This window comes from Tiliqua scincoides, chromosome 3, assembly GCF_035046505.1.
Source record: "Tiliqua scincoides isolate rTilSci1 chromosome 3, rTilSci1.hap2, whole genome shotgun sequence".
Classification (NCBI taxonomy): domain Eukaryota; kingdom Metazoa; phylum Chordata; class Lepidosauria; order Squamata; family Scincidae; genus Tiliqua; species Tiliqua scincoides.
In genome coordinates, this window is record NC_089823.1 from 95,637,762 (window position 1) to 95,661,302 (window position 23,541).

Genomic DNA, 23,541 nt, shown 5'->3' on the forward strand with positions numbered 1-23,541 from the left:
CTACCAGTAGGTCGCGAGGCAAAATGAGTAGATTGCGGAGCCCTGTCTCTCCAAACTGTTAATATGTCGGTTTCATCTAGTGACTAGACAAAACTGACATATTTAGCTAAATTGACACTGAAGCTGACACTTTAGCTGCTCTTCAGGCATGCAGCAACAAAACTGACGAAACTGACTAGACTCCAGCAGGGGCTCCATACATTAAAGGGGGTGTCTGTCAGACGCTTCCTTCCCCCCTGGTAGATCTCCGGGCCTTGCTGGGTTTCAAAGTAGCTCTCGAGCCAAAAAGCACCCCTGGTGTAGACTGTTGCCCAACAAAGGTACTTTATGATGCTTTTTTATGAAATTGGCCCCTTCTGTGAACATGAGGTTTTGAGTCAAAAGAAAGTCACCTCTGGATCTAAGACTATACTGAAACCCTGTAAATGCTCAGCAAAACACTGACAACGTACAGAAAAGTCTTTATTAGCATTGTTACAGGCAATGCATCCATAACTGATCCTTGTAGTGTACAATCCCAGCCAAGGTCAAAGCAAGAATTAGCAGATTGAAGTCTATTGTACACATGTGCAGAAATAGGATCTCCTTTGAACTTTCAACAGAAGACTGAAATTCACTTTACAAAAAAATAAAGTAACACCCATTTATGTAAAAAAGGGCCAGCTCCTACCAAGCTGACAGACCAAAAATATCTTGTTTGCCGAATGGTAGCTTCACACCTTGCATATACCAGGCTTAGCATTTAAAGCTCATTGATACACACACCTAGGTAGAGACAAAGTGGGAATAATTTAAGGTTGATTGGTCAGTCATTACATTTAACTGCATAAGGGCAGTAACTAAGTTCAGCACAGGATGGTAGTACCAGAGAGTGGAAGTTTCCCTTTGTTAGATAGAATTAATCTGAATTTAAACTGAATGAATGTGAAATTAACTACATCACACCCATTTAAGTAGTTGACATTAAAAACCATGCCAATTCAGAAAAGCATTCTTTAAACTTCAGCCTGTTTCTAGGTGGGTAAATATTTAACCCATTAGCAAAATTAAACAGAATTATAGAAGTTATCCTTTGTGCATAGTTAAATGCCACGAGATGGATTTCACATTTAGTAAAGCAGACACTGCAAGGAGGAATCGGTAAGGAAGAGATTGTGCTCCCTCAAATATCTATTTTTGAGGGGAAGGGGGAGAAATCAATGTATCTGCTCCTTGCAACTGTTCTTCCACACTGGTTTAATTAAGTGCAAATCATTAAATTGTTTGGTAGCCAGCATGGCTACGTTTTCTGCCAATTAAATATGCAATCAGCACTATGAGGACTAGTCCAGCAAGGGCTGCACCAACTATGATGGGAATCAGCATATTGTTTTCATCCAGCTGACATTCTTCCACTGAAAGAAAAAAGAATCCTTTTAAGTTTAATTCTGAAAAATTCTGCAAACAAAGCATAGCAAAAACAGCAAGGGGTCAGGCACATCATCCCATGATTTTACTCTAGCCAATGGCTACCTTAACAGATTAAATAGTAGTGTGTGTTCACTCTGATAAAATTAGCTGCATACTATAGCACTGTTTGGGGCTTTGATACAGGCCCATATGCCACCAGGCAGAAACTTAACATGTTTGCACCAAATCAAATCCAGAAAGTCTTACCTCTAGGGAGAAATAGGTTGCCCAGTAGTTCTGCAGAATTTACCAAAACTGGTAAAAGTTAATGGTATTTGCGGAGCTAAAACAACATTTTATATACTCAATTTGATAGCAGTGGTCTTTGCAATAGAAACTTATTCCACAGACTCAAAGGTCTAAAAGATAAAGATTTTTCAAAAGGTTTTCTACCTTTGGGCGGGCTGGCTGCCTAAGAAGGGTTCTTTTCAGGCCTGAGGCTGCTTACCGCATTCCATTTGGGCTCATTTTACTCACTAGTAATGGGTTCAACTCTCTAATCCTTCCCCAGAAGTGAAAGCTAATATGCATTACACTAGAGACACAAATCCAGATCTGTGTTCATCCTGTTCTGCAAAGCTCTTAAGGGGATTCCTGTAGCCATGCTCCAACACAGGATAGTGCTGTCACAGGCTGTATCCTTTGTAGTTGCTTTTTTGTTTTATACCCCAAGAATTTTAGGTCGCACCCTACAGGGAACTGTCAGTTTGTGTCAAGGCAACTCTATAAAGTTCTGACACCATTTCTAATGCTAGTAGGAAAGGGAAGTTCTGAACATACTCTATTGAGAAACATGTCAGAGTTGGTTACCTGTATGCTGGTGCTTGATGCTTCTACGAGTTCCTAATAACTTCTAGATGTTCAACAGATACTTTTTATAGGTATAAGCTAAAATAATCTGAATGACCACTTTAACTCCTGGTAATCCTAGTGAGTCCGCCAAATCTGGACAATGCATTATTAGACCAATGGTTCCCAAACCATGTACTGCCGCATGCAAGGGCATGTGGCAAACTCACAGGGATGCCATAGGATGTCCCCATCAGCCAGCTCTCCTGGGCACCACTATCTTGAATTGTATGAGACGGGAAAAGCCAGAAGATAGCACCACTGTGACAGGGTGCCATGACCACAGTTTGAACCGCTGTACTAGATAGTTGTGGCAAATTATGCAACCCCGTAGCATCTTTGTTTTGACTGTGGTTTAGTTTTTCTGGAAATGCAATAGACTTTGCCTTTGGGGTCAATTTTTAAAACTGGCAAAGAAGCAAGTCAGATATTGTTTTGGTTGTGTGTTCCTGTTGGCTTAATCGTTAAAGTGTATTTATACTTCCTTCAACTGCGTCAGGGGTAGAGAAAAAATGCAAGATTTTTACCACCTCAAATATGCTATTTTTAAGCAAGCAATTATATACATATTTAATGGCTTGCTTAAAAATTGCATATTTGAGGTGGTAAGTATGGCTATTGACCAAATATCCACAATAACTCAAGGAAATGTATGACAGCAGCTTGGTCTAATTACTATTAGTATCCAATTAAAATTTTTCCAAATTAATTTTGCATATTTTTAATGTGTATGCAAAAATCTCACCTGCTCCAAAATTCCCTCCTTCAATTTTGAAAGCCTGGATTTGAACATCAAATATGTTGAGAGAAGCATTGCTTGTGACCCAGATACTCTCTTCTGCACGACACTTGTAAGATTTTCCAACAGAAGCCTTTAGTGCACTCAGGCTGTTATTGAAAGCACTCAAGTCTTGTCCTGCATAAAAAATGAAATAAGTTTCTGATCAACTAAGAACCACAAAGCTTGTTATATTTTAATAACATTTTCACCTCTCCCCTCCCTTATGGAACTCAAAACTGCCTTACAAATGAAGTCAGCACATACAATGAAGATAGCAGCAACAATTAAAACCATATCCAAAAAACAACCCAGTGCAATTAGCGGGACTACAAAATCAGGCTAACTCAGAAGGTGACTGTGAGAAGAGCCAAAGTCTGAATATTTTGGCACAGAGGGAACTGATGCATATTAGAAGCAGGAAATCCCAAATAGTGGGGTTGCACCCAAGTGGGTCTGTAGGGTTGTGACCACCAGCCTGCCAAGAGGAAGTTTTTTTAATGGCAGAGGAGGCGAGAGGGAAAATAGGCCAAGTTAGTAGCAACCCCCTAGTTTTCTTCTTCATGTGCCTTACAGACAACCTACCCTGCAGAGTTCAAGAAGCCAGTTGTTCCCTGGCTTCAAGACATGAGTAATAAATAACCCAAATCAAACTAATTGGTTCTACTAGAAGCATTTTTTCTTGCTTTAGATCGGGCGTCAAATTAATTTCATACAGTGGGTCAAACAGCATTCATGATGCATGCTGATGGCTGGAACTGATGTCACTTCCTGCTTAATCATTAAGCAAGTGATAACCAGAAGTACTCTTCACTTTGGGACTCATTAGCTTCAAATGACAGGAGAGAAAATGATGCAAATCTGGACCAATTTTCAAATAAAATTGGATAAGATTAGAGATCCCAGTCTCCACACAGGCCAGCTTTTCAGTGGCACCGCTTCTACCGAGGCAACACTTTGCAGAGCACCTCTCAGCTGCTAAGCTGCAAAGTGATTCCTTGGCAGAAGCGGTGCCACTGAAAGGCTGGCCCATATGACAACTGGGCTCTCCCAGTGCCGCCTTCTCAGTCGTGCCACTTCTGCTGATGCATCACTTCTCACCTCAGCAGCTGAGAAAAGCAGATGGTGGTGCTTGGAAAGCCCAATTATCATGGGGACAGATAAAGCCAGATAAAGCCGCCCTGGGTCCCTTTGGGGAGAAGGGCAGGATAAAAATAAAGTTTATTTTATTATTTATTATTATTAAGGAGCTTCCATGAACCTGTATCCAACATGCAGCCATTATGTTTGACACCCCTGGTTTAGAAGGTTTACCCAAAGAGAATGTATGATCTATTGAAGTATTAATTCCAAGTAATACATTTCAGAGAGGAAATATTTATTTTTGCTGCCAAGTCTTCTGCACCTTAAAGACTAACATTTATTGAACTGGACTAGAACTTCCACCTGATGAGATGGGCTCTAGTCCAGGGAAGCATATGCTTCAGTACATTTGTATTTATGGTACTGCAAGACGGTTACAATCAAAGAGACTTGCATTCCTTTGTGCAATCTTAACTCTTAGCTATCATTTGGAATACTCCTTGTACATGCTCAACCACTATGAATTTTAAGATGATTTACGTCTTACTTGCAGCTCCAGGAGGCAGACGTGTGCTCACAACAATACCTTGTAGAAAGTATTTCTCAGTACTTGTATTCTTAAAAAGAAAAAAGTTATAACCTAGTCAAATTAATCTTTTCTTTTAAAAAGCTGCTACTGCAAGTTTATAATCACTATCAAAATATTCTGCAGTTGTTAGAAAACATACAGAATGGATAAGGCTCTGAGGGTCTAAATGGAACCACCAAAAGTGTTTTTTTTAAGACAAACACTTAACACATTAAGTTTTAAATGGAACTATTCACATCAAAGCGACAACTTGCATTTCTACAGGACTGATCCCCAAATCCCAACTGAACATTCATTAGATATTCTGAGATGAGGATAATATACGAACTCAAAAGCCCTGAGATAGCTGTGATGTTGACCTACAGACAAGCTTTACAAAACTTCATCATCTGTGCAGTATATACCTGGACACCCACCAATACATTGTCAGTGATTTCTAGAATAGCAACAGTTGTGTTCAAGAGTAGATGCAGGTAGATGGGAAGAAGAGACTACTCTTTTGTTCTACGGAAATACATAAGGTGAAGGAGGGTTCAATAATTTGAACCTTCTTTACAGATTCAGGTGATAGCATGATCAGACTTATCTGAACAATGTTTAACCAATCCTGGCCATTACCATTTATTTTTCTGCTTTAGAGATTTAATCAGGATATGTTTTATTTAGTCTACTTTCATTAAAGGTCATGGACTGCTGATGGCAACCTTCAGTCTCGAAAGACTATGGTATCGTGCTCTGAATGGTGGTTCTGGCACAGCATCTAGTGTGGCTGAAAAGGCCGATTCGGTATGTTAGCAACTTTGCACGAAGTACAGAATTTGGTATTTCTTTCCAAGTGCTTTACTTTGTTCCCTGTTTAGCACTAACTGCTAGAGGATATATTTTCAAAAACGTTGTGAAATAGTGATTGCTTTTGTTCTAGTAGCCCTGGATGCAGCATCTAGCATCCTATGATGTCAATACAAGTCAGTCTGCAGTGCCTTCTTATATGCCATATAATACTGTTGTGCATTTCAGACTGTTGGACTCTTAAGCAAAACGCAAGGGAGGCATTGGGCATTGCGTAACATCCAGCCTGATGGGGAGTTCTGAAGAACTCATTGCTGCTTCAATTTTACATTATTTTTTGATGGTTTCCCAATGCCTATATTGATCTAAAGCTTCTGCATCTCAGCTCTTTTGGACAGGCACAACTTTCTTTTTTGAAATATCTAGATATTATCACTTTCAGACATGCTTTAAGTTGTAACCACCATCAGTGCAATCTGAGCTGTCAGAAGCACTGAACAAAATGCAAAATAGCAAAGTGGGCAGGGCACTCCCCACAACTGACAGGAGCAAGTGCATAAGCCAATGCACATAATGTCACAACTCAACAAATACCATTTCTATACAGGCACCAATTTTATGACGCTCAGAGCACACACAGTTCTGTCAAAAGCACTGCTAACACTGATATGCACCAAGTGCAATGGAAGCACTTCTGTTGAAGCTGACTTAAGCACATTGGAAGATATTGTATCAAGTTATGGTTACCTGAGCAAAACGGAAACTAAGTCTGGTGTTGCCAGAAGTCAAGTTCAAAAATATTGTGTTATTGTCACAGCTCCCAGAGTGAGACGCAGTTGTTGGAAGATTCAGCACATCTGATTGAAGCTTGAAAATAAGAAAAAATTATACAGCAAAAGGAAAAGCTTAGATCTCCTTTCTCAGATTAAACAGTGTACTTGTATATGTACTTTCCCCACTATAACCTTGTATTTCAGAACAGGGGAAATATTGAAAGTGCCTGTATAAATGGGAACATTACTTTGATATTTGATCCTTGTAGGCTCAAACTGACATCAACACTGTCTGGATTAGAATCCAGAGACTGAAAGAAATACAAAAAAAGCTTTGGAAGACAGCATGCTCCTGTCATAGAAATGAAGTGGCAAAGATTAGTTCCTTTGAACTTAACCATATTCATGATTTGTATAAGTGTGGTTATAGTATCTTTCATATAGTGCAGGCAAGAAACCGGTCAAGCGTGCAGCATGCACTTCTGGGTGGGACGACTGAATTTTTTGTTGTTTAGGGAACAAGGATGAGCACTCAGACAGCTTGCTCTAAGCTACACTAGCTCCTCAAGTACCAGAGATCTGTACACATTATATAACTTGAAATTGTAAAATGTGTACCTTGTCTTTTGCAAGATAGGTGACATTCAGTTGCAGACCCATTGAAGCAAGCAAACAGATCCCACCTGAGCCAGTCACATTGTATGTTCCAACATTTGGATTGTGTGGGGGTGTGGTTGGTGCATGACTAGTAGTTGGCGTGCTAGTGGTTACTGGAGCAACAGTAGACCCTCCATCTTCACAACAAATAGTAACTGGAAGAAAGGCAGGCAATAATCAAAGCTAGAGTAGCAAAGACCATTTAGTACCTATCTCTGCTCAAACAGCAGGTTTATGAATTCAGCAGCATACCCATTTTAGATGACCATAAACAGAAGGAAAACATATAGAACTGATCCATACATATTACACACATACATATGGAATTTTGCTGCTCTGTCCTTTGTTCCAAGATCAGCCCACTCCCCCTTGCTTCATAAGGTTTTATGCTGCAACCAACAAAACGTATCCTGGGGTTACAATACTATGCACAATTAAATGGGATTTCCAGATAAATGTGCACAGGATTGTAAGCCTTTGAATTTTGAATTCAAAGTGTTCCAAACTAAACATGGATGTCCGGCTCCTTGGCGAGATCATTTGCCATTTACAGTAACTGAGTTGTACCCCAAGTTCCTTCCAATCCTACCAAGGAGAAGGGGGGGAATTTAACAGATCTCCATTCTCTTCTTCAATGGTCACTCAGAATATAACCCTTTTAAATACTGTTTTATCCTGATGTTAATCACCTCCAACAGTTCCAGACTGAAAGAAAAGGAGGATATAATTTGTTTTAAGATAATATTTCCTGCTGGTTATCACAGGGAAAAAGCCAAATATAAACTATTTTCTTAAGATGCTACTGTATTGCAATTTCGCCAAATATATACATAATTTAGTTTGGAAGACCAAGGCAGTATCCTTGCCATCTCCATGGTGATCTTACCCCTACCCAGAACTGTCCGAGGCCAAAATAGAAATAGACACATAGAAGTAGGTGATTTGTAGTTGGTTGTACCGAGTTGCACCGATTATACAACTGGTTGGTTGTACTGAGAAAGAACCTAGTGCCTGTAATTGTTTGTTCACTTATTGTTCCCACATGGGCTTTAAGCAACATTTGCTCCAGCAATGATAAACTACTTTCTAATATACTAGCATTCTGGGGATGCATGACAAGCTGATCTGTAAAGCCCAATGGTTTTCAAAGGCGTCTCAATTTACATAAACCACAAGGAAATGGTCAGATGGCACTCACCAACTCACACCTTGCCCTGCAGTGAATAAGACATCCTTAGAGACGCAATTAGTTCTATTGGGAATATTTGGCTACCCACAGATTTAAAGATACTTACGTTTTGGACTGAAAGTGTTATTGGGAAGATATGCTTCAAGTGTAACATTACTGAGAAAAATGACAACATTTGTCATGTTTATCCTGTCCTTGTTGATACATCTATAGGTTGTATTTAAGCCTGCGCGAACATCAGTTCCTGCAGTTGCTTCTTGTATTCCTCCTATAGCAGAAAGTATGCAATTATATCAAGGTTAGGTATGGCAACGTTCTGAAAAATCTATAAAAATAGAGCACTCTAGGACCCATGCACACCAAAACCCGATCCAGCCAACTTTAGAAACTAGAGTCCTTACGAGTTGTATCCACTAGTGCTGCCTATCACTCCATACCAAGACTCCCCATTGGAGGTTGGCAAGATTATTGGGTGGTGGTGGGCAGCAGCTGATGCGCCTTCACTAGCAGTGCTATTTTGAGCTTCCCAAATCAGTGATTTTCAACCACAAATGGTTCGCAGGTGTGCTGTGAGAGTTTGGGGGAGTCATTTATTAGTAGGGCAATTGGGGGATGTAAGCCCCCACATGGCAGTGTGGTGTGTGTTGTCAATTATAAAAACTGATGGTGTGTCCTGAAAATTTTAGCATTTTGTCAATGTGCCACAAGATGAAAAAGGTTAAAGATCACTGTCCTAAATGCTCACCTCTGCTAAAGTGGGTCTCATGGAACAGTGGCTGCTGCTATCACCTAGTAAACTTGCCAAGACTCAGTGGGAAGCTTACTGGGCAGCGGCACACAGAAAACACTCTTCCTCTAGTGCTGCTGCCCATGGCAGTGGCAAAGAAAGTGCACTCATCACTTGCCTCATTAGTTTTCCCTACTAGGCACTATCGAGGTGAGGGGCATGTTAGCTTCTGCCAATTTTGGGGAGCACCACTGAGTGAACTGGGCAGTTGAAGTGCTTCTAGAGTTAGCTTTCCAAGCACCATTGTGGAAAAATGCATGCACCATTGGGGAGCCTAGCACAGGGCTTTGCCCCAAAGCCCCCACCGCATGGCACCAACCCCAATTCTGTATAGTGCTTAAAAATCAACATCAAATTTCATCCCAGCTTAAAATCCAACATCAAATTTCTCACCTTTAGTTGAATTGGGGAAAAAGAGGGCATCTGACAAGTTGTATCTGAATGTCAGATTATTAATGCTGTAAAAACCTTTGCTTCTCTCAAATGTCATTTCTAATGAATGAGTGGAAAATCCAATTGCCAGAACTGAAGAATTCCCTTTGTTGCAAGTGCTGTTTTTCAATACTTTTGCACTTTCTGGAAGTGGGAAGGTCTTGCTCTAATACAGAGATATTTAAAAAGTGATACCATTATAGTAAGCATCAGAACTATGGAATAGCCAACACACTATTAAGAGTATTTGAGTTATAGGATACAGCTGCATTTGACATACTTCCCTTTTTGATCCTTTAAATCAGGGGTCTCCAAACTTTTTGGCCAGAAGGCTGCATCAAATATTTGGCATGGTGTGGAGGGCCGGAAAAAAATTTAAATAAATTAGAGATGGAACTTAGATGAGCGAATAAATGAATGAATGGGCTTATTCATTCAACCTCTCTGGCCCTCAGAATGCTCTCCAGACACAATCAGAACACAGTTCTGGTCATGTTCAGTTGAGTGGGCCAGAGGCTTTCAGGGGACAAGAAGTTGGCCGTGGGCGGGAAAGAGGCTTGCTGAGGGCCGCATCTGGCCCCCAGGCCAGGGTTTGGAGACCCCTGCTTTAAATGATGCTTGTAATCATGAATGGGTACGCCCTCTCTCTTTGGTTTTCCACCCCTTGTCACCAGCTAAACATCTTTGTCATCAATTACATATAGCTTCTCTTGCCAAAATACTTCAATTCCTGTGACCACTCAAAATAGATTCAGAAGACATGCAAGTTAAGCACAAGTGTACTGTAAGCCAGCCTATAAAGGCTTTGCGGGTTGCAAATTCATTTTAAACAATGAATCCGGCTCATCCTCTTAGGTCATCAGAGAAGGCCTATTTACAAGTGCCGCCGCCTAGGGAGGTACGTGGGGCAGCGGCAAGAAATAGGGCCTTCTCAGTAGTAGTACCAATGCTATGGAATTCCCTTCCCCTTGACTTAAGAACTGCTCCCTCTCTTGAAACTTTTCGGCGAGGCCTGAAGGTGCTTCTGTTTAGACCAGCCTTCTGAGTTCCTGGCCTTTTTAACATCTTTTAAACATCTGCTAATATCCTTTTTAAAACCTGGTTACAGGCCTGATCCTTTTATGATTTGCTACTCTATGCTCTTTTACCTACTTTTTATCCGATTACTGTTTTTATGATATGTTGTTAATATGCTTTTATCTGTTTTATCTGTTAATATGCTTTTATTTTGTTTACTTTGTTATTTAATTTGTTTAACCTTTGTTGTAAGCCGCCTTGAGTCCCTCCAGGGAGAAAGGCGGGGTAAAAATAAAGTTAATATCATCATCAATAAATTAATAATAATAATAATACAAAATTTGGATTGTTGCATAAACCTCTGACCTACTAAATTTGTTCAAAAACACCATGGGCTCAACATACTCTGAATCACCTTTGAGACCACCCAACTCCCTCAAACAAGATCATGATGATAGGTTAGTTCTACATATACCATATCTTCACATTGTACCCCCATTAGGTAGATCAGGCAAAAAAGCAACTTGCATAAGATGAGAAAAATCTGCATTTGAGTAGGATTTCAAACTCAAGTCTTCTCCATGGAGTAAGTCCAGCACTTTGGTCATCACACCAACTAGCTCTGTCTGATGTAGCCAAAAGCAAACAAATGATGCTTGAGCTTCCATTTTGATAGGCATATTCACATTTGAATTTATTTATTAATTTCCTTTATCACAGATCAAAAATTATTTAATTATACCAACAGGCACCCAACACAATAGCACCTGAATCCTAGTGACAGGCATAGTTGCAATTGTCCCTGATGCAGGGATTCCCAAAGTGTGTGTCGAAACGCCTTAGGGTGTTGCAGCACCCCCAAAGGAGCAGCACAGGATGTTCCCTCCTACTTGCTCCGCAGGTGCTACCATCTTGGATCTCACAAAATCTCATGAGATTTGGTGGTGCTGCCATCTTGGATTTTGCAAAATTTCACAAGATCCAATATGGCAGCGTCCAGCTGAGCTGGGAAGAAGAGGCTGTGGGGGCATTGTGACCCTGGCAAGTTTGGAAACCAGTGGCCTAAGGGTTCACTTGTAAGTAGCTATATTAGCATTCTTTTCTCTGCAACTTTCTTATTGTACTTATTGCAGTATCAACTGCAAATCTCAATAAAGACTACTGCAGCACATAAGGTATGTAGTACTGCTTCAGTGTAATCAATGTTGCATGGTCAAAGGTTTTGTTACAGCGGTGTACAGAACAAATCATTTCCAATTCTGCCATTGTTTCACTTCCATTCTATCTTTCACTAAGAAGGCAGGAGCTATAGAACTATTCATCCCAGCACATCTGGAGATAGTACAATTACATCAACTTCTACTGGGAATTGTTACTTCTGTTTGAAAAAACAATTTTATTCTAGGCTAGAAGAAAAAAATTTGTAATTTAAAGGAAAATTTAAAAGTTGCCTTTCTACAACGGCAGTAAAAGTTTACAAAGGCAATGCAGTGTAGGGTTGGGAGTTTGCAGGATCAAGGGTCTTCTCCTCCAGTTACTTCAAATAAGAAATACTGCCTGGTTCGGGGATTTAAATTCAAATAAGAATGTGTTACTCATTTACCTTTCCAACAAGCTACCATGAACCAGCTCCATCTTCATTCAAGACTACACGATCAGCACTATATATTAATACCTTTAAGGTGCACATGATTAGCTTAGAAACAAGCCAAGGAATTCAGTTTAAAAGTTTTAACAAGGAAAAGTTCTTAAGCTAGGGAATGGTCTGAGGATATAATGCATTGCTGAAGCTAATTAGGCCAACAAAGTGTCTGAACAGAAACCTGCCCAAGAGGCTCATGAAAACCACTTATATTTGTAAGGCACCAGCACCAATTTCACTACTTAGTCAAACCAAATCACACCAGTACAAGACTTATTTTTAGAAGTATGCACACTGAACAGACTTGATAAGATTCAAGATAAAAAGTATGTGAGCAAGTGTCACACACTCTAAAATTGCTTTTATTCTCTTTATTAAGTTGATAGTAAGCTGTTTTTAATCAAACAAACATCTGTCAGGGAACAACAGGAATGGTTCAGTACTCTCCTCTGCTTTCAGAAGTGAATGAATATGCATATGAGTGCTTTGCACACTCTAGAAGTTCTGAACAGAACAATGTGAACTGGGATATTCCATTATGTTTAGTTTCCACCAGAGTTCCTGAACCAGGTATGTACACTTAGCACTAGAAGTCATCCAAAATTATTGAACAGTTTTATTTGTGGAGATATTAGAATATAGAAGCTGCAAGTCCTTGGGATACTATTCTGGTCTAGAATCCATTTAAACAACCTCTCACCTCTTTTTTATCTTTTATGTTGTATTCCACTGTGAACAGTACTGAGAAATTGGCCAATATGCAGATTTTATCATGATCATCTTTTACTTCATATGTTGAAGATTCTTGTAAAAACCCTGTGAATAGCAAACAAAGAACATATCAAGCAGGGAAGCATCAATATGCAGCTTGGAAGCACGTATTCTGTGCATAACCATGGGATGACATTTGTCAGAATAAAAATGTGTTTGTTACATCAGAGTTAGCAACAACTCTTGCTTGTAGTGCACTGTATTGTGCAAATAATCGAGAGTCCAATGCTAAGCCATTTCTCTATACACAAAATACAGATATCCACAAGATTATCTTAAGCAACCAACAAGACGACCAACTTGCATAGAATAAGACTGAATTAGAAGTATTTTAATAACTTGTTTTTGTCTAAAAAAACAAGTTATTCTGTAATGGCTTTATATGAACCCAGTCCTTTATATGAACCCATCTTCCGTAATAGAATATGTCTCTCAGTAAAGCCTATGCACAACTCATACAAGCTAGCAAGTGTATCCATATACCAAAGTCTGTGTATAAAAAAAAAATCTATTTATGAAAAACAAGGCTGCAAATATGATACATCTCCATTTGAACTTCTGAATCAAAATTCAAGTATATGACTGCCACCTTTAAACTGAGCTCCGGTTTACAATGATACTACAGATGCTCAACCATCTACTGGTATTTTCAACTGTCCTGAAAATTAGTATGGAAACAGTACACCCTACCATGTACAACAAAGCACCAGCACGTTCTACTTCTGTCAGGAAGCTAGTTATTCTAGAAAACAAGCCATTCATGTTACATTTACCTCAGCCAGCAGACAACTTTATTAAAGAGGTACTAGTTGTTACATTATATGCTGTTGTCAGAGGCAACAGTACAGACTGCCACCTGCCACCACCTGCAGGAGTTAATCATTTACACAGATGTTAACAACATGCTAAGATCCCTACAAAGGACAATTCCTCAAGCCTCTGCAGTTTAAAACCGAGTTAGGATTGAATTCTTACAAAGCAACTGCCACAGAATTGATGGGATCTCCCCCCCAATCATTTGAGCTAGAAATTTATCCATTCCATCTCCAAGATTTGTAGTTGTACACCAGTAGGCTTACTCTAAAGCAGTTAGCCTGCCCATGAATCTCCTTTACTGAAATACAGTCTTAGTAAGATGCGACTATGGAGTATCATGGCAAACTTCTGCACCTCAAAATTTTACAATTACACTGCTGGGCAAGGTATTTACAGGCACAAGAGACTGATGTGCCAAGGTTCAGCCTCATTCCTAAGCCAACATGGGGTAGTTGTCCCTCCATTTCCTATCCAAGAATCTGTTCCTTGGCAACTCATGAAAGAACGTGATAGCATAAACCTGTCATGGGGCCCAAGAGAATTTTCTGTTTCTACTTCAGAGCATTTAGCTCTTTATCACACTTCTAGTTTTCTGCTACACAACCCTGTAGTGTCCCTAGTCAGTTGTACTGGAACAGAAACTGTCATGACCTTTGCTTTTGGGCATATTACGCGGCAAGCAAGAAAACACAAGGTAGAAAAACGCCCCCAGAAAAAAAGGAACACAGAATGGGGACAGGTCAGTTGGAAACTTCTCATAGTTAGAACTTTCCTTGCTCCTTGTTCACTCCTAATTTTAACTATGGAATGGAATGGGTGGCTTTGTACAGAAACTTATAAATATCTGGACCTTGCCCTAAGGGACAGAGACATTTGGCATGTCTCCTATCTCTCATTTTTCACCTTATTTGAATAAAAAGTGTTTAAACTTACAAATCTGTTGTGCTTCGGCTAGAAACAAACCTCTTAAAGTCTACTGGTCAGTTTTCTCCAACATTAGTGAGGACTTATGTTGCCAAAGTACTTTTCCCTGCTTATGGGCAATGAGTGCTACTTATCGCTTCAATCATAACATATGAGTTGTGGGACATGGGCATCTGAATCACCTTTGGCAAAGTTGCATAGGATGTAAAATTTGTGAACTGCCCAAGTGTAGACCAGCATTTCTCAACATTTGTCCCCCTGCTGTACCACTCTGCATGGTCTAGCTATTAGAAGTACCACCAGAAGTAACTGGTGGTGTCATCATGAGTTACTTCCAGATTGGGAGGCCAGATGCAACGCAACACACACTGGTAAGAGGATCAGGGCAGAAAGGAGAGCACAAAAATCACACACTGGAGCCATGATGGGCATGTGAAACCTCCTGGTTTTAGAAGCGGGCTACCTCAGAATGCCAGGTGCAAGGGAATGGCAACAAGGTGCAGGTGTCTTGCCTTGTGTGCTCCCTGAGGCACCTGGTGGGCCACTGTGAGACACAGGAAGCTGGACTAGATGGGCCTTTGGCCTGATCCAGCAGGGCTCTTCATACATTCTTATGTTCTGCCTGCCCAGCTGAGCCTCCTACCATTGTTTATCACATTACCTTGCTGGTCTTACTGCCAGGTGGCAGGGGTCTGTGGGTCCCATGAGTACCACAAGACACCACCTCAAGTACCACCAGTGGTACGAGTTCCAGTGGTTGAGAAGCACTGGTATAGACCATTAACAGTTTAAATTTAGTTTCAGTGGTTGACAAATTGCATGCCAATCAGATAGGACAGGGAAGCAAACAACTATGTGAAATAAAAACTACACAACTAAGGTGACCGAGTTCCTGAAGCAAACCCAAAGCAATGCTCGGGGGGGGGGGGAAGAGGCAGTTCTGAGGCAAGGGGAACTTGTGGCCCCAATTCAGTCCACCTGGTCTAGATTTGCAGAAGCTAAAGTACTTTAAAATCAAACAAAAGCAATGAACAATGCCTGCTTTATGAACCTCGAGATATATAGGAGTCAAGATCTTACAAAGATCAAGTTACAAATATTGGCTCTGCTAATTATTATTATTATTAACAGTATTTATATACCGCTTTTCAACTAAAAGTTCACAAAGCGGTTTACAGAGAAAAATCAAATAACCTACCACTAATCCTACCACTTTGTTGATTTGTCATCTCTGCACATACTGTAGTGGCTGCAATTCAGGCCCATTATGAAAGCATATTGCTACTCTTGAAAACCACAAAAAAAAATAGGGGTAAAGTCCACTGCAATGCTTTACTTTCCTCTTGCTAGAGATTCAAAAGCTGTTGCATTAGTCAACAACATTTTACTGCAGCTGAGTCATGTTGAAAATCTCCATACTTAGCAATGCAAAGCTAGAAGTGCTGATCAGGAAGAGGGTGGGCACTACAGTGTAGGACAACAGAAGCCATTTAGATCTAAAGACATTGTCATCGCCCAGCTTCGCTTGAAGTAAATGTAAGTACTGATTCAATGCAAGTCATATGAGGATGCAACAGGCATTTCAAACAAAGTATAGACTAGAAGTTATTACAAATTCTGCAGATTAAGATAAAGGTTGCCTGCTATGTTGAAGAAAGTTTTAAAGTACTGTCAGCGAAGGACAGATAAACTAGGGTGCTAGCCAGTCCAGCTTAACTCCCACACATGCTACTCACAATGTTACCAAGGAGAGCATGCCTGTGTGCATATGCAACAGTAAGTGGCCCATTCCTGACGTAATGTTTTCAAGTTTGAGAACTGAAGAGCAACAATATGTAGTCAACTGTGTGGAAAAATGGCTGCAAAAGAAAGCAGTTACCCTCTAGAAACTATTTCTTAACAAGGCATACAGGTAAATTGAGAGTCAGTAGATGTCTGAATCCTACATTCTGGAACCAAAGATGCTGTGGTTATGAAAGTCACATATAAACACAACTATAATCCAGCCAAATAGCTCTTCCTGCCTAAATTTCATGCTGGATCAGCTTTTTAAGCAGGAGTTTTTCCTGAGGAAGCAAATCTGCTGCATGGATAAACTACACAATATCCAAATAAAATTTGGTAGCCAGATATCTGCAAGGAGTATTTTAAATTAAGGGATCCAGGCTTTGCGTTTTAGATATTGTGAAACAATAAGAAGATGTACCAATTTAGGCACTTGTAAAGTGCCACCTTGCCACTTTTACTAGATTTCAGGGCCACTTCAAAATACAGGGCCACTAGGCAAGTATAGATGAAAACCAAGTAGAGATTTTACCAGAGGAATTTTATCAGGGGGTACAAAGTTTCACTTGGGCCCCTTTGCAAAGGGGATTGGTGAAATAGAGCAGAGCAGGGGAGGGTGGTGATGGGTGAGCAGAATGGGGGCAGGGAGGGGCAAGACAGGGTGGGGGAGGGTAGAGACAGCTGGAAAAGTGTTTGGAGCCAGGTCTACCCACCCTTGTTGCATTGGCAGCTAGATACAATAATATGGAAAACCAAACACATTCCTAAGTCTCTCTAAAGTCTTTTAAACATAGAAAATCATGCAGAAAATGAGCATCATCATATTTAGGCTCACACTAGAATGGGAAGTGTCCTGTGCAGACCAAAACTTGCTTTTGCAGCAGCTGTAGTCCTGCAAGCTGTGTCCCTGAACTCCTATACAATCCTTCATGGGAAGCAGATCTGCACACCAAAGGGCTACTGTAGCCAGACAGTTTCTTCTCAGATTTGACACCAGTACAGGAGTGTCATGCATGCATTCCTTGGCCTGGCACATATGGTTTGCCAGTAGCTGCAGTAGCTGTAGCCACACGCTTGTGATAGTGTCCAGCACCTGCGTACCCAGCACCTGTGCAGGCAACAAATCTGAGCAGACAGGAAAACGCACGGTTGCAGGAAATTTCTGGGTCCCCTCCTTTGGCTCCTGGGCCCCCTTTTTGACCCTGGGCCCAGGAAACAAATTACCCCCTTTACGCCCCTCTCCTAGGCCCTGGATTTTACCCTTCAGATGGTGCATCCATTTTAATCAAAAATACTTCACTGTTTTTCTATTTGCCAAAAACTTCTCACATGCCCTTCTAACAAGGGATTAGATGAAATGGATTGGTTAGTGCCCCAGCATCATATAAACAAGACTGCTAGCGGACACTGCACTACAATGATCCCAATTTCTATGCTAATTACAGCAATGCCTTGTGTCTTATTAGGGACCAGAGCATGGATGAAAGTAAAGAATGGATGGATGTCAAAGCATAGCTTTATTCAGCAATGTTTATTATGGCTGGTGAAATAACTATACAGCATATGCAGATGCATGTGAAAGCTAAGCAAAGAAAAACAAACAGAATGTCAAAGAACATCATGGACAGTTGGATGAAGTCAGACAAAAGAGGAAAGCAAGTGGATGAAATTTGAAACGTGGTTATAATAATTGAAAATGGCTGAAAGAAAAGTTATCAAAGTGGATGAAAGTCAAGGTATTGCTTTATGGTTGCCAATGCTCCAGAAGCTTTTATAAATTGTGCACCAATCTACACAGTTTCAAGAACTGAATTAAAATACCAACCAGTTTATAGGAAAACAAGCATCTGTGGGTTTCCCTTCTTCAGCAAAGGAAAAACTGCATTTTATCAAGAATGCACATGTCTACCACAGAGAAAGAAAACCCCATTTCCTTATTCAACTCAACAAGTACATTACAAGTCATCACCCCTTTCTGCATCAGTTTCTCATTTTTGATGCTTGCAGAGTTTAGCAGATCTAGAGATATCAAAGCCTTGCAGCTAGCAAATATGCATTTTCTTACAAGCTAGATCCACTTGAAGTAAATTGCAGCATAGGGCTACAAGTTAAAAATTTTACTCACCTGCAAGAACAAGAAACAATATTTATTTATTTGATCTGTATTCCGCCTTTGTCCCCGAAGGGCACCCAAGGGCACCCTTGGCTCCAATAAGCAGAGCCTCTAAGGCTCCAATAAGCACAGCCTTCAAGTTTTCTTCCCCTCAGAGTTGCCCTACAAGAACTGAAACGCTTTGGTGATGGCAGACCAAGTGCGTAACCACTCATTCTTTAATGTTGTGGTCCCATTCACTTGTGGCCAAGTAAGAAACTGATGGCAATGCCTGGTTAATAGTCAACCGCTCTCTTCTCTCCAGCCACTACACATGCTTATTGCAGCACAACTGTTTACAGAACAGACTACAAAAACCAGACTCTGCCTACAGTGCTTCCTCCAATCCAACAAATCGCATGCTATGACTGGTTAGCTGGCCTGGAAGCTCAAGCCCTCTACATATCACATGTTATTTTATCAAGCTGATGAGTGCAACTCTGATTCAATCTCAGAGCTCTCCAATCTTTTGGAAACTTATTTCAGAAAAGCTAGACAAACCATTCCCTTAACATAAGTTTAACCAGATAAAGTGATCGGCTTGAATCTCAGGGTTTCTATCCAGCTAAGATGTCAGAGAAACTGTACTTTGTTGGTCATTAGCACATATGCCAAGGCTTAGAGGCATGAGAGCTCCAGAAATGCATGCTGAAAGGGTATGAAATCAGTTTAGGACTTGTCTGTTGCTTCTGTTTCCCAGGCAATGTAATCTTAGAAAGGCAGCTATGCTTTTCCTGTCCTTTCAGAGTTCTGAAAAGTACAGAATGAAACTTGGAAGTATCTTGAATGCAAAAGAAAAGTTGAATTTCAGGCAGAAGCAAACACCCAGAATAAAATCCAGTTTTATTCACAAATTCATCTTTAAAGAGTTCAGCTTCAAAAACCTAGCACACAAATTAGCAAAGCTAAGCAACAGAAATATTTATCTCTTCCCATTATTGGCAGTAATCAGGGAGACTAGTGACTCTTGTCATTGTCCTTATATTTTCTAATCTGCATTTTCAATGCCTTAGGCGAATATTTAAACAAACCACACCTGGATTCACCTCAAGCCATAGCTTTTCAAAGATAACATATCCTGTGTCTACAACAGACATAGATACTGCAACCTATAATGACATTGCTTTTTCCAAGGTGAAAGCAGATCTTGCAGCACTTCTCCAAGACACTTCCAAAAAAAACATACTCAAGCTAGACTCTTTAGTTGAATCAAAGAAATGGAATGAAGAGGCCAATTGACTAACCATCCAATTAAAATCTATACCAATACCAGATTAAGGCAGCAAGGAGCAGTTCCAAGGTTTGAGCCATATTTGTTCTGTATTCTATACTCTGGCCTGCAAGAGGTCTCCCCAGGTCTCTTCTCATTTACCCCAGACATTCTTCCTACTTCCATCTTACTGCAGGCAATGCCTGTCCAAATTCTATGCATCTTTACTTGGTGGCAGGCCCTACCGAGTCCAACAGGGCTTATTCTTTCTCATTCTGGGGAGGTAGAACATAGCAGTAGAACATAAGCTTTGTATATAGAAAATTCCTGTTCAAAGTCTAGTATCTCAGGAAGGTCAGAAAAAAAATTCCTCTCCAAAACCCTCAAAACCTGCTGCTGGAAAGGGTGGAAAATATTGACCTAGAATCTAGGTCCTAGATGGATAGAGAGCCCACCTCCATATAGGGCCAATTCCTATGCCTTTCAGAATTCTACCTCTTACCACAAGTGTTATTCAAATTATGAATAAATTTCTGAAAACAGGCATTACCAACACTGATCAGAAGACTACTATTCAGGATAAAGGAATTTCTAAGAGTATCAGTGATAACCAAGGGCAATTAGATTCAAAATTCACAAGCTCACTGTTGCAAAATCATTGTTGAATCACTGTTAACTAAGGGCTGCTGCACATTACGCTTTTAAGATAATACATCCAGTACTCACAAAATATAGGACTGGATAGTAGGGAATTTTAATTTCAAGTATTGGTACCCTGCTTGTTAGTTTCCAAAGGAATTCAAAAGTCACACCTAGAATATAATCCAGTGTCAATCAAATCTATGACTAAGGAACACTTTACAAAAGAGGTCTACAAGTTTCATTTGTGCAACCCAATAGCTATGAGTCTTTTTTTTGGACATATTTTTAATCAAGGGAATTGCAATCTATAACCCAGGAGAGCAAAAAAAAAATTAAGATATAGTAGAAGGCAGAAGCAACTGCTCTGTAGGGGTAGCTCTGTCACAACGTTTTCAGTTTGACGTGTCAGTTAATTCCTCCTACACACAAGACAGTGCAACAAAAATACTCACAAATAAAGAGGTATATAAAATAGTAAAGGTATGGGAAAGTAACATAATAGTCATTCATTAATGGTGAGAACATACACAGTAGTGCCTCTAATATTTGGACAGCAACTGCCCATAAGGTACCAGCAGCAAAAAATTTTTTTCCCCAGCAGAACTACATGCTGTTTGGGTCCTGTGAAAAACCCTTTTTTCCTGCAAAAAAGTCAGCACCCTGAAGAAGAAAATTCCTTACAACAAGGTCCAAGCCGCCCTGGGTCCCTTTAGGGAGAAGGGCAGGATAGAAATAAAGTTGTTTATTATTATTATTATTATTATTATTATTATTATTATTATTATTATTAAACAAAGTCAGGCATGGCTTATACTTATCTAGGAAGACAGTGAAGCTAATCCACCAGCAGTTGTCACACAAGTGGAGTTTTTTCACTAAGTGTTTAACCAGAAATAACTGTTATCAGCACAACACATATACCATTAATATGGTTGTCACACAGGAACTACACAAGCTGTCAAGTACAGCAGGCAGGCAAGTATTCTGGTTTATACCTGTAGTTGCTAGGAAGCAAGGGCTTCTGAGGCATACTCACAAGACTTGTTTGCAGAGTTGCTAGAGAGGAAGCAGAACATAGCATTCAAATGGTCTGCAAAAACATATTACTGAGTTACCAGTGTCCTACCCGGGCAGTGATTTTCCACAGGTGTGCCACAGCACATTGGTGTGCTATAAGTGTCCCACAAGTGCGCTGTGGGAGTTTGGGGGTGGGTCATTGGGGGACATCAGCCACCCCACCCCCCCAGCAATACAGTGCACCCTGTCAATTGTCAAAAAACCAATGGTGTGCCCTGGAAATTTTAGTGCCTTGTCAGTGTGTCCTGAGATGAAAAACCTCAGTCCTAAGGTAACACATTCTTATGCAGTACAGATACAGCCAAGAGAAAGAATTCCTCCAAGTTCCCAGGTTACATAGCTATCCACACCCAAGGTGTACAGCTTGGAACAAAAACAGCATCTAATTTACATTGCAGTGAACTTGGGGAAAGAGAAAGTAGCTAATCACTTCCTCCTTCTCGTTCCAGGAGAGAAACACTCACTAGAGGTTTGAGAGAGAGAGAGAGAGAGAGAAAGGGAAGGAAAAACATAGTAGACAGATTAGCAGGAGTGGAAAAGATGGTTAAACAGCCAGCATTCAAAATTTAATTTTAGAAGATACTCTAAAGGTAATAGAGTACCATAACGATACTCTTAAACCTTACACTGTGAACTCATTTTTGCCAGACCCACAGGTGTACACATTTTATCTCTGTGGTGTAAAAATGGCTTTTAAACAGCAGCAATAAAGTATGCTTTTACAAATACACTGATCAGAAGGTATTTCCAGCTGCAAAAGAATATCAAAGTGAACCTCATCTCAGACCTTCCCCACCACCCCATAAAAGGAACAGCTGCTTTTTAAACAGGGAAGATTCCATCCATGGAATCCGTGCAGCCACGAGGGGTATGCACCAGCTCTTGATTTTAGAGGTAGGCTACATCAGAATGCCAGGTGCAAGTGAGGGCACCAGGATGCAGGTCTCCTGTTGTCTTGTGTGCTTCCTGGGGCATCTGGTGGGCCACCATAAGCTGGATCAGATGCAAAGGAGGACACCAGGATGCAAGTCTCTTGTTGTCTTGTGTGCTCCGAGGCATCTGGTGGGCCACCATGAGATACAGGAAGCTGGATCAGATGCGAGGGAGAGCACCAGGATGTGGGTCTTAAAAGGCATCTGGTGGGCCACTATGAGACACAGGAAGCTGGACTAAATGCAAGGGAGGGCACCCAGATGCAGGTCTCCAGTGGTCTTGTGTGCTCCCTGAGGCATCTGGTGGGCCACTGGGAGATGCAGGAGGCTGAACCAGATGGGCCTTTGGCCTAATCCTGCAAGGCTCCTCTTACGTTCTAAGATCTCCAGACCCGTCTGGCCTGGATAAGCATAGAAAGGAAACAACACTGCAGGGAGCTACTGGGGCTGCAGGCCTACCTACGCTTACCCAAGAGTAAGCCTCACTGAAATGAATGGACTGACTCCTGAGTAGACACGCACAGGCTTGTGCTGCCAGTGTGGGTACGAGGCGCAGGGGCTGGGCTGCAGCAGCAGCTCAGAGCTGGAAGGGGAGCCGGGCAGCTGCGGCTTTCCCCCTTTCTCAGGCCTCAGGCAGCTCGAGGGGTGGGGTCGGAAGGCGGGAGCCTCAGGTGAGGAGCGGCGAGGGCCTGCCTAGGAGCGGAGGAAGAGGAAGGGCGTCCAGCGACCTTTCCCCACCGGCTCCCCCCACTCAGGCTTACCCAGCGAAACGGCCACGAAGAGCAGCCCCCAGCCCCACCGAGCCGCCATGACTGGTCTAGAGCTAGCGGGTGACGAGAAGGCGAAGGCGCTGCACGACGACGACGCGACTCCGCAGCGCAGACCGAGCAGCCCTCAAGAACCGTGATGGGTGCGGTCACATGATCCACGACGTCAACCGCCTTCCCCGTCACGTGACCTGGACGACGAGGCCGCTGAGAGCGAACCCTCCAAGGGGGTGGCGGGGGGGTGAGGCAGCGCTCTAGAAGGGCCGGTGAGAAGCAGCTGGACGAGATACCGCGAGAAGTGGCAATAAGAACACGAGACTGGGCTAGGCGAGAGCGAGGGGCGGTTGCGGCTCGCGCGTCTTCCTCCCCCACCCTCGCCAAGCCGGCCGGCGTTCGAATCAGTCCAGCGCAGCCCCATTTTGTGACACTGG

The 23,541-nt window shown here is 41.4% G+C and overlaps 1 protein-coding gene and 1 long non-coding RNA gene across 2 annotated transcripts; one reads left to right on the plus strand and one right to left on the minus strand.

The window, feature by feature from the left end:
- Positions 1-444: 444 nt before the first annotated feature.
- LAMP1 (lysosomal associated membrane protein 1) lies at positions 445-23,345 on the minus strand. The gene is made up of 9 exons (XM_066622051.1): positions 23,105-23,345; positions 12,735-12,850; positions 9,337-9,541; positions 8,263-8,424; positions 6,929-7,122; positions 6,285-6,404; positions 4,707-4,776; positions 3,044-3,214; positions 445-1,394 (listed from the first exon to the last, which is right to left on the minus strand). Exons 1-9 carry the CDS (start codon positions 23,151-23,153, stop codon positions 1,255-1,257), a joined length of 1,227 nt encoding a protein of 408 aa, XP_066478148.1. The 5' UTR covers positions 23,154-23,345; the 3' UTR covers positions 445-1,254.
- Positions 16,020-18,173, plus strand: LOC136646058 (uncharacterized). The gene is made up of 2 exons (XR_010794194.1): positions 16,020-16,081; positions 17,797-18,173. It is a non-coding gene; the product is annotated as an uncharacterized lncRNA (long non-coding RNA).
- Positions 23,346-23,541: the final 196 nt, after the last annotated feature.